Here is a 12,038-nt window from a genome sequence, read left to right as displayed (position 1 = left end):
CTACTGCTTACTCTCAAAATAAGCAGCATGAAATCTATTTTACCCTTTTGGGATCCTGCCAGGTACTGATAACTGAATTGGTCACTTGTGACAACAGAATACTGGGCATGATTCCTCCTCCCGTTACTGAACAAGTATAGTATAGTCTGTCCCAGTATAGTAATGCTGTTCCTGGAATATTATCAATAGAATGATAGAACTAAAGAGGGACAGCTGCTAAAGATTGTTATATTACATATTATTTAAATAGTATGTGGAGATTTTCTTTTTATAACCAATGATGAAACAAGCTCCTTCATTCCACTGAGAGGTTGAAACAATAGTTGTTGTGAGGTCTTTTCCTCCACTACACCCTCTTTTTTTTTTTATTACAATTTTAGTATTGTATTTTAGTATTGCTCTCTCTTAGGTTCTAATTTTTTTTTTTTGTACTATTTTGTTAAAACTAATAAATTTCAGATATTTGCCTTTTGGTGATCTTCCTTTGGCCACTAGATGATGCTCTTTCCACATACTAAAAGGCAGATGAAATTTAATGTGAACAAATACAAACACCCCCATTCAGCATGCCGGCCTGTGCTAAAAACTGCTATCGCGGTTTTGTACAAGAGGAACGAGCTCCCAGTGCAGGTGATCGAGGCAAACAGCATGCAAGAATTTAAGAGCAAATGGGATGCCCATGAGGGATCCCTTAGAGGGTTAAGCCAAGGGAACCTGTCACCAGGAGTGGGATCCCTAGGATAGTAGACTTGGGGGTGGGTCAGTAGAGTGGGCAGACCTGATGGGCTATGGCCTTTATCTGCCGTCATCTTCTATGTTTCTATGTTCTATGGGAATAATCATCCAAATCAAAGTTACTTGATACTAGGGTCCACCTTAGGAGTTGGCATCCAAGAAAAAGATCTAGGTGTCATTGCAGACACTACACTGAAATCTTTTGCTCAGTGTGCAGCAGCAGCAGTTAAAAAGCAAACAGGATGCTAGAAATTATTGGTGGACTGCCCTGTTCCCAATCAGGTCAGTGAACCCACCATTTACAGTCACACTGCAGACTTCAGAGCATACCCTGAAAAAAGCCACAGCATGATGGCTGAAACATCGGTTTCTTCCTGACAAAGACACAGCGAGACCCGGAAACCTGTAACAAGCACAATGCCAGCTGCAGAAACCCTGAGAGAACAAGATTACAAAATATTATAGATTGACATTGTCCATAATTAGGGCCTCTTGCAGCTGTTTAGACGATAATAAGTCTTGATCAAGCTTTTGAATTGAGGATTTTGAAGCAGTCAGATCTTCTTTTAAATTCTTAAGCTCCTTAGTATGTTGAATTAATTTACCCTCTATATACTGGAAATTGGGGCTGAGTCTTATCAAAGTTTGCCACCAAATTCCATAAAGACTCCAGGGTCACTTGAGCAGGCTTTTCCCAAATTGAAACTTTTGTTGGGTCACCCTCTGAAGAAAATTCTTAGCTTTGCTCCATCTGGCTTATTCCTCCTCCCGTTGCTGAACAAGCCCCTGATTCTCCTGCATAAACTCCCTGAACAGGGAGTTCTGCCTCCATACTCTCCGTTGTAATGCTGACTACCTCAGGAGAAAGGACTTCCTCCAACTGCGGGGTTTTCTCGCCCCTTGGAGAACTGGTGATCTGAGGCAGCGGGGATAGCGCTCGCACGTCGGGGCTGAGGGTGGTATCCGGCCCAAGAGGAGCAACTCCGGTCTCGCCAAACCCCGGCGCCCTCAACGGGCTGACCTCCGACATCAACACTGCAACTCCCTGCATCCACTGCACTAACTCCTTGATGTTGCTGAAAGTCGGCACACCGGAGCGCCGCAAGGCGCCAGCAGCACTCCTGCCTCTCCTTTTCAGCATCAGGGAAGATTTCGGGCTGCAAAAGCCACCAACAGAGATAAGGAAAAAAAACCAAGAGTAGAGCGGTTCAGGTGCATACTTCTCAGCACGTCTATGCAGCAGCCATCTTGGATCTCTCATCATCCGATTACAAAATATTATAATATCTCTGTATTGCTCCATGATGTGACCTCATCTTGAGTATTGTGTGCAATTTTGGTCACCATATCCCAAAAAAGTTCTTCCAGAATTAGAAAAGGTTCAATGGAGAGCGACCAAAATGATAAAAGGGATGAACTCCACTTGTATGAGGCGGTGATATGCCCTGCCAGAGTTACATGATAAGTCTAAATCTAATTTATTATATATTAGTTAAAATATTTAAAGAAACAATTGAAAAATGAATGAAACTACTTACTTGTTAAAATAAATTATTCATAAACACGCCAACTAGCCTATGAGGAAGTGCAGCGGCCAACAAAACCCTATACTGTTTTGTGTTTGATACACAATAGAGTGCCACTTATGATAGCTTTGGTGGTTTAAGAGAAAGAACTAGGTATTAAACAAAGAATGAGAACTGTGTTGTTCATATTTATACTTCTATAACAAAATTGTGTTTAGAAGATGATAGGATTGGTCTAACACCATTATATTAAAATTTTTTAGCTCAAAGCATTACACAACTAAGTTTCATCAGCAGGAAGCTGGGATCCAGTGCCACACTCCTAATATAATCCCACCATAAAATTTACCCCTACTATCTTGGCCCTTGTGCTTTGAATTATCTCCACGTACTTTGATAAGCTGCTATAAATTGTATAAAACCACTACCCACATTACTATTCTGAGGTCCTTAGTTCTAATAAGTGGGTGGAACCGATGCACCAGTCAAATTATCCCTGCCTTTAACTGCTTCTCTATCTTTAAAAAATAAAAAAGACTATGGAATTGATGTTCTTGATGCTAGTTTAGAGTTAAGTCCTCATAAAAGTACAAATACGTCCACTTGGGAAAACAATGCCAAACCGTTTCTCCACATGGATGTATTTGTACTTTATAAGGACTTACTCTACACTAGCATCAAGGACATCAATTCCACAGTCTTTTTTGTTTGTTTGGGACTCCAGTTTTACTGTGGAATAATTGGGTTGGTTTGTTTTTATTTCTGTCTTTAAAACACAGTCAAGCCTCTCTCTCAGGCTTCTAATAGAACTTAGGGTGGCATTTCACAAACCATCCTGAGATTGATACCTAGAAGAGCAGAGCTTTCTCTACCCTTTATACCTCAATCTTCTTGGTATTCAGATTAAGGTGGATTCTTCCCCCCCAATCTGCAATAGTAGCCATACATCTATCGAACAGGTTCACTGTTGGTCTTCCATGATGGTTTCAGTGGCAAAAAAGATCTTAGACCCTAGGTCTGTAATGTGGCTTGGACTTTGGGCTCTTACTTAGTCATCTGCTGTATGCAGTGAGCTCTGTAGTTCTCATAGTGAACATCACAGGTCACATCCTTCAAGTCATGCATGTGGGTTCGGATCAGCATGTTTCTCAGCTTCACAAAGTCGCAATGGGCCTGATTTTCCACTGTGGAGAGAAAGAGCAATAACATTAAGATAGAAATCAGAGGCTATCACAGAAACCATCACCCCTCCCATAGCAGAAGATGACCCATCAAACAATACCAACTCAATCCCAAATCCACACGATCAGAGGCTGTCATGGCACTTATCACCCCTTCCACATCAGAAAAAGACCCATCAAATAGTACTAACCCAATACAAGGTCCACAAGATAAGAGACGATCATGGCACCCATCACAACTTTCACATCAGAAAAGAAACTAACCCACCAAATGAAACTAACTTTATCTCAACTTTATTTTATTTTTATTTTATTAGGTACTTATATATTGCCTATCAGGATTATCTAAACAGTTTACAATCAGTTAACTCAAACATTTTCTCTATCTGTCCCAGTGGGCTGACCGCCTGACCCATTCCCAAATCCATAAAGTCCTACCCAATTGTCCTATCCCTCATACTACCCCATCCAATTATCCCTAACCAAATTCCAAGCCACATAACATTTCACCCAGTTAGTCCTAACCCAACCCCAAATTCACAAGATTCCCCCCATTTTCTCTAGAAGCCCCTTCAGATCCATACAGTTTTACCCATTTCCCCAAACTAAATACACTGGGTTTATCAAAATAGTCACTTATTTCTACTTGACAAGAATTCTTTCCAATCCAGCCCTCCTCCCCTGCCCTACAAAATGAAATCTAGAGAGATGAATAAGATATCCCTTTCCTATTTCACTCTAAATATTATATAATCATTCCTCTTCCAAAGAAAGATCTATTCACTCATCCACAGCTATTATCACTTCATTCATAATGAGCAGATAATTAAGCCTTCTCTCTTTCCTTAAAATAGAAAATAAGGAATTCCATACAGCTCCCTCTCCACCCCAGGCAGTAAATCCCAAGTATTCTCTACCACTATGCTATGCAAGTCTGTAAACGAGGCTGTCTCTTCCCATAACACCACTCTCTCCTCTGTTCTAAACACCCTCGCTCCCCCTACCTCACACTCTGTAAGGCGCCCAAAACCCCAGCTCTGCCTAAATTCTAAAATCCGCTACCTAAACTCCTGTGTCAGGTCTGCTGAATAGCTCCAACTCAAATCCCATACTTCATTCATTTCAAATTTCTCCTGACCTCCTTCCAATCTGCTCTCTCACTTGCCAAACTAGATTACTACACCTTTCAGACTGACCCTCGGCTCCAACCCTTGTCGCCTCTTTCCCTCACTGAACTTCTTATTCAAGGTCCCCCTCCCTCACTTTCCCCCAGACTATGGCTGAGTACTTCTATGACAAGTTTCACAAAATTAACCTTGAGTTCTCAACTGAGCCACCTCCCCCAGCCCGCTCTACCAACTCCCCCTCTGCTCTTGCCCATATCTTCCTTTCCTGAAATTACTGAAGAGGAAACTGCATATTTTCTTTCCTCCTCCAAACTCACCACCTGTTCCTCTGATCCCATCCCCAGCTATCTACTTATCACTATCTCTCCTATTGTCATCCCCTCTATCTACCATATTCTCAGCTTATCACTCTCCATCGTAACTGTGCCCAACACCTTCCAACAAGCCGTTGTTACACCACTCCTCAAAAAACCTTCGCTGGACCTTATCTGCCCTTCCAACCATCATCCTATCTCCCTCCTCCCCATCTTATCCACCATTGTTGACTTTCTTTCATCTCAAACTATCCTTGACCTGCTTCAATTGGGCTTTTACCTTATTCATTCTACAGAAACTGCCCTTACAAAGGTCTCCAATGATCTGCTCCTGGCAAATTCGAAAGGCTTCTACTCCGTCCTCATCCTTCTTGATCTATCTGCAGCTTTTTGACACAGTAAATCACCACCTACTCATCGATACGCTGTCCTTGCTTGGATTTCAGGACCCTGTTATCTCATGGCTTTCTTCCTATCTTTCCCATTGCATCTTTAGCGTATGCTGTACTGGATCCTCCTTCACCAACATCCTGCTGTTCGCCAGTGTACCTCAGGGCTCTGGGATCATTTCTTTATTCTATCTACACTTCTTCCCTTGGTGCTCAAGTTTCCTCCCATGGTTTTCAGTATCACCTCTATGCTAGAGACTTGCAGATCTATCTCTCTGCACCCGAATTGGTATTTTATGTTAATCAGGTTTTCTATTCCGCTTTTTCCTTCCCTACTTTCCATTGTGTTGAATGGGTTTGTCATGTTAGTCTTTAGTCTTGCAAGATTTAGTTTTTGTCATTTGCTATACTGTTCCCTAAATTTTGTAATTTTTAGTGATATGTACATCGCTTAGAATTCTGATTAAGAGATTAATCAAATCTTTATTAAACTTGAAACTTGATTCAATCCCGGGTTTCAACCTGCTTGTCTGACATTGCTATCTAGATGTCTCACTGCCATCTAAAATTAAACAAGATCAAGACTGAGCTCCTAATCTTTCCACCTAAACCCATCTCTCCTCTTCCTCTATTCTCTATTTCTGTGAACTATGCCCTCATCCTCCCTGTCTCATCGGCTTGCAACCTCAGGGTAATCTTTGACTTATCTCTCTCCTTCTCTTCACATATCCAAGACTGCCAAAACCTGTCATTTCCTTCTCTACAATATCACTAGAATCAGACCCTTTCTGAGCGCACTTTTAAGACCCTCATCCATACCCTCATCTCTTTTCACCCAGACTACTGCAACCTGCTTCTCACTGGCCTTTTTCTAAACCATCTCTCTCCCCTTCAATCTGTTCAGAACTCTGCTGCATGCTTCATATTCTGCCAGTGTCGCTATGCCCACATTACCCCTCTCCTCCAGTCACTTCATTGGCTCCCTATCCACTTCCGCATACAGTTCAAACTCCTTTTAATGACCTACAAGTGTATTTGCTCCACAGCTCCTCAGTATCTCTCTTCTCTCATCTATCCCTACACTTCCCCCCCCCCCAGGCACTCTGCTCATTGAGTAAGTCTCTCTTATCTGTACCCTTCTCTTCTACAGCCAACTCCAGACTCCATCCCTTCTACTTTGCCTGGAACAAACTGCCTGACTCGGTACATCAAGCTCCATCTCTTGCAGTATTCAAATCCAGACTTAAAGCCAACTCCTTTCAATTCCAAACTCCAATTGCCAAGCACCAATATCTGTCTTATCATTCCTTCTGCAATTCCCCCACCCGAGCACTCTGTATAGATGCACCTTCTTGTCTAGTTTGTCTGTCTTGACTAGAGTGTAAGCTCTTTTGAGCAGGGACTGTCTCTTCTATTTAATGTACAGCGCTGCGTATGTCTAATAATGCTATAAAAATGATGAGTAGTAATAGTAGTAGTATAATATGCTCTGCACTTCTTACTATGGGAATGCCATAGGATTGTAAAACCCTTATTGGCTGCTGCTCTGTGATGTCATCCTGCAGGATACCCAAGGAAGATCAGGGATGGAGATACTGGAGATGCAGTGCCCATCCATTCTGGGAAATCCCTTACGATGACACTTCCACTGCAGTCACGCTAATAGCTACCATACTGGCAGAAAAGGGGAGGTATCACCAGCTGGCATGGAGACATTACTTGTGAGCCCTCTTGACTCCGACATCTCTCACTGTGCTTATTGCCTGAGCAGCAGTTTGGTCTTTGAGATCTGCACAAGATCTCATCTGGTCCCTTTCGTCTAACCAGGAGATAAGATTTGCAAATCCTTGACTGGACTCAGCCTTTGTAATTATATTGCAAAGGAAATTACGTTTACAAAAGACCATTTGACATTTTGAAAATCATCAAAAACTTGGTCCTTTGGAAAGGTTTTCAGTTCACTGATTGACAACGATACTGTATTTTGGTTTCTTTTTGTTGTAATTAAATTATGAGGGTTTTTGTATGCATTTTTGTGTTATGTGGTTTTAAATGTGCCGTTTTGGAATATTTTTATGGGATAAGGATCTGACTTTCTTAATCATATTGACTGACTCTTATCTTCAATTTCAACGTACCTTAAAAACATCTTTTTACTGAATAATTTGATAATTAAGCATGCTCTGCCATTCTTCTCATCTTTTGTATGCATAATCTTTTGTGAACTGCATAGTTAGCAGTATTTGCAGTATAAAAGTGAGTTTATGTTATGTTATATTTTATCTTATGTTGCTCAGAGTTCTCTGCTGACTGTATGACCAATAAAGAAATTAGAAAGCCAAGTCGTACACTTGCATTGACATTCAGTGACTGTCTAGAGAACCTCATGAAGCGATGTGCTTACCTTCCACGATACCCCACGGGTACAAGCGACCCCGAACCCTCTGACCTTTGGCTTCCACCACTGTATTACTGCCAATGACTGCAAATGGTGCACTTTCCTGAAAGCAGAAGTGAAGTGCCCTAAATCCTGGGGAAGATCACCAGAGGTATCCATGTTGGAACAACATTAGCACAGCATCTCCTTACCTTCAGCTCCCGATCCTGCTGTTTGAACTCATCATCCTCATCAGAGTCACACTCGGGGAACTGATAGACTTTGATTCCAAACTTGTCAATTTCTTCTCTAATCTGTCCCCCAAAGGGAAAAGAAGAACAGAGCAAAATTCACAAAGTTTATTTATGTGATTCTCCTCAAGCCCAGTGATATGAAACATAGAAATAGACGGCAGATAAGGGCCACAGCCCATCTAGTCTGCCCACCCTAATGTCCCTCCCCTACCTTTGCCCTGTGAATAGATCCCATGTGCCGATCCCATTTGGCCTTAAAATCAGGCACGCTGCTGGCCTCAATCACCTGTAGTGGAAGACTATATGCTACATACTGATTTAATTTCAGGGATCTCATCAGCTCTAATCTACAAGGAATTTCATGGAGCCCTCGGAGACCTTCTTTACTATCTGTGAGGTCCTGGAAGGTCATCTGAAACCAGAGGTTCTTGGGTCTTGAGGGGTAGTATGGAGATAATGCAACAGGATTAGCAAGTCAAGGTCACATCTCACCCTCTCTTTGAGTTTGCGGATCTCATTTGGGATCAAGCAGTCAGCTTTTGCAATGAGTGGTACAATGTTCACTTTCTCGTGTGTGGCCTTCATAAATGCCACATCCACCGGCCGGAGCCTATAGGGAAGGGGGAGAAAAGCAGAATGAGAAGGTCTCAATATAACACCGCAAAGGTACTAAAATGGTTAACAGTCATTGTCATAAAGAATATGGGAACAGAAAGCACCTGCATATAATATATAAGACAACCACGTAGATGGTTTCACAGAAAGGCAGTATACCTGATCCATGACCCTTTACTTAACGATCTAAACATATATCCTGGAGGAAAGGTGAGAGAGGGGGAGCTATGACAGATAAATTTAAATATCTCCAGGATATAAATGTACATGAGGCAGGGCTCCTTCAACAGAAAAGAGGTTCTGGAATGAGGGAGTCATAGGATGAGGATGAAAAGGGATAAATTCAGGAAGTAATCAAAGGAAATATTTATTTTTAAAAAGCACGGTGAATGTGTGGAATGGCCTTCCATTGCACGTTAGAGACAAAGATGGTATCTAATTCAAGATAGCATAGGACAAGCACAAAGTATCTCTGAGGGAGAAAGGGGGATTGTAGAGTTGAGCAGTGGCTTTGGGTGGGCAGAGTGAATGGTTGTATGGTCATCTACCTTCGAGTACTGTGTGTAATGTTTCTTTGTCAACGAGGTCCCACTGCTTCCTTACATGCAGTGTTACTCACTTCAAGCGATGTCATTTCCTGGACCCATGCCTAGGAAGTGACATCAGAGGAAGAGCAAATGCAGGTGCGAGCAGCAGGCTGGGGTTGCTGCTTGCGCCCCCAAATGTTAAAGAGGTACAGGGAAGGGAAAGGGTGCGTGCACGCTTGGCAGGAGTAGAAGGAGCAGATGGGGGTGGAGGGCATAGAAGAGGGCAGGGGAGGGCCGTCACCACCCCTGGCGCCTCTCACCTTCACTACGCCACTGCACAGGATGAAGAACTGTGTAGGGCAGGGGTGTCAAAGTCCCTCCTCGAGGGCCGTAATCCAGTCGGGTTTTCAGGATTTCCCCAATGAATATGCATTGAAAGCAGTGCATGCACATAGATCTCATGCATATTCATTGGGGAAATCCTGAAAACCCGACTGGATTCCGGCCCTCGAGGACCGACTTTGACACCTGTGGTGTAGGGCAATAGCAAAAATACCCCCCATTCCTCTAAATGACAGAGGACAATCACTATCAGCAAGCCACTCACTACATCAACTGGATTAGCCAAGCCCCCGTATACTGCCATGAAAGAAAATGATCCTTAACATGCCCTACCCATGTCCAAAGGGTGAGATAAAGTACAAACAGCAGTGTACACGATTGTCCTGGATGTTCTTGCGATTCAGGCCACTCTCATCCCGGAAGTACTGCTCAAACTGCTGGTCTATATAATCTGTGATTGGTTTCCAGCTGCAAGGGAGAAACAAGGCAAAGAGGAAGTAAGGTGAGGTGTCCCCCTAAACTCCCACCCCCTTTGAGCCACAATAATCTCTTTCAGCTAGAAACAGTGGTAGCCCCCTTCCCAAGCTACATTTCAGTCCACTAAAGTCAAAAGAAGGCAATCCCTCTCCCCAATGAGGAAAGGATAACAAGTCATGCCAAATACAAAGAACACCTAATGAAGGAGCCCCTATCTCAAGATACAAGGATTCACGGCAAAAGCAGGCCCTGGAAATCCTACGTACCACTCAGTGTTATTTACAGCATCTCCAAAGCCAGGGGTGTCCACAATGGTCAGTTTCAGCTTCACCCCCTTCTCCTCAATGTCCACAGTATGTTTCACGATCTCCACAGTCTGGTTAATTCTCTCTATGATAAGAGCAATCACAGGATGAATCAGGTGGGCGAGGAAGGGTCTGTCTATGACATAGGACAGTTTGAACGGAAAGGGATGGTCAAGATATTGCAGGGCTAGCTCCAGGCTGTCCTCCCCTAATCCGGGCTGGCTTTACCATTAGGAGGTTAGGTGCTTCCTAGAATGGCAAGTTCTGGCAAACAACACTAGGCTATGACAGGCACATAACCTCAAAGAATCATCAGCTCCTCCTTTTACCTGCAGGGAGGGTGGGCAATGTTCAAACAGCTTATTTAACCAGTGAATAATTTTTGGAAAGTACCCTCATGAAGGGTAACAAGTCATCTAGCTCGGGAGGGAAAGTAGGCACTTATTTTACACCTATTTTTAAGGTGCCTATGAGTCTATAAAACTGCTACACACAATAAAGGTGATAAGTGGGACCCACTGGAACAACTCCAAAATAACAAATAGATCCCACTGTTCAAAAGCATAAGGTGTGAAAAAGGGGAGGAAAAGGATCTCAGAAACCTGTTTGGTGACAGAGAAAATAAACCTCAGCCAAGTCTGACAAGGCTCCACGTTTCATTCCTTGATCCTGAAAAACCTCCCCTTTCCTTTTTTTTTTTAATTCTATTTCTTATGATTCTTTCTTCCTTTTAATTTAAAATCTTCTCCACCGAGTCTTCTCTTAAAACTATATTCGTTTGAATTACTGTTCAATGTATCTTCAAAATTTACTTATCTTATCTCAAATGGAGAAGATTTTATATTAAAAGGAAGAAAGAATCATAAGAAATAGGAATTTTTTTTAAATAAAAAAGGAAAGGGGAGGTTTTTCAGGATCAATGAATGAAATGTGGAACCTTGTCAGACTCGGCTGAGGTTTATTTTCCCTGTCACCAAACAGATTTCCGAGATCCTTTTCCTCCCCTTTTTTACACCTTATGCTTTGAACAGTGGGATCTTTTTGTTATTTTGGTGTCTTTATAAAACTGCCTCAAGTAATCAAGCTTGATTTGACAGGATTGCAGGTTCCTGGTTTTCCCGCTCTGTTTGGGCCCAAGCGTGGAGTACAAGTATTTAGTAGAACATATGAGCATTTATATGATTATATTTTTGTTTTTATAAGGAATGTGAGTATTTTTGACATTTGCTTTTCATTCATTTTTTTGTTTTCTGGTTTCTAGTTATTACTCCTCCTGAGGAAGCCTTTGTCGACGAAACTCAGATCTGAAGTAGGGGAATTTGGAAATGTAATATGGAAGAGTATTGGAGTTATTAATTAGAGCACTTTGAAGAATCCTGCTGAGCCACATTGAATTGAAGTGGAAGAAAACACCCTGTTAGAAGAACAGATAAGTGCTGCTTTAATACTTGCGTATGCAGGTGTTATGTATGGCACAAGTTAATCTATTTAATGGGGTGAAACAAGGGACAGAAAAGTGTTATGATGGTCCCAAATTTGTTCTCTAAGCGGCTCTGTTGCAGGAGACATGGACACTGAGCACTTTTCAAAGATCACACATTTTTCACAACGGTTTTTGTATTATCATTTTTTTTTTTACATTTTATTGAGCATGAACTATGTCATTGATGATAATTTGGTCATAGGGCATAGAAATGAAGAGAAATTGATTTACTCCTTGATATATTTAGTTTATAAAACTGTCCCATAAAAGGAACCAAACTGCAACTAAAATTAAGTCACGGATTTTGGGCATACCCAGACATCCAATTTTGGGTGGGCTGAGCACATGCACCCCCTCGCTGCGCCATGCCCCCCCTCGCACTCTTC

General features: G+C 42.2%; 1 protein-coding gene across 3 annotated transcripts in view; it reads right to left on the bottom strand.

Moving 5' to 3' along the window:
- SEPTIN5 (septin 5) overlaps window positions 1–12,038 on the bottom strand; it is an 83,235-nt gene that overhangs the window by 7,696 nt on the left and 63,501 nt on the right. For all 3 annotated transcript variants that reach the window (XM_033956938.1, XM_033956940.1, XM_033956939.1), the window contains 6 exons: window positions 10,131–10,254; window positions 9,721–9,855; window positions 8,396–8,513; window positions 7,862–7,963; window positions 7,677–7,773; window positions 3,310–3,445 (listed from right to left, as the gene is read on the bottom strand). In XM_033956938.1, coding sequence (XP_033812829.1) covers window positions 3,310–3,445; window positions 7,677–7,773; window positions 7,862–7,963; window positions 8,396–8,513; window positions 9,721–9,855; window positions 10,131–10,254 — 712 coding nt within the window. The remainder of the gene's footprint in view (window positions 1–3,309; window positions 3,446–7,676; window positions 7,774–7,861; window positions 7,964–8,395; window positions 8,514–9,720; window positions 9,856–10,130; window positions 10,255–12,038) is intronic.

Source organism: Geotrypetes seraphini, chromosome 8 (genome assembly GCF_902459505.1).
Source record: "Geotrypetes seraphini chromosome 8, aGeoSer1.1, whole genome shotgun sequence".
Classification (NCBI taxonomy): Eukaryota; Metazoa; Chordata; class Amphibia; order Gymnophiona; family Dermophiidae; genus Geotrypetes; species Geotrypetes seraphini.
The sequence above is the reverse complement of the archived record's forward strand: the minus strand, read 5'-3'. Positions and strand labels throughout refer to the sequence as shown.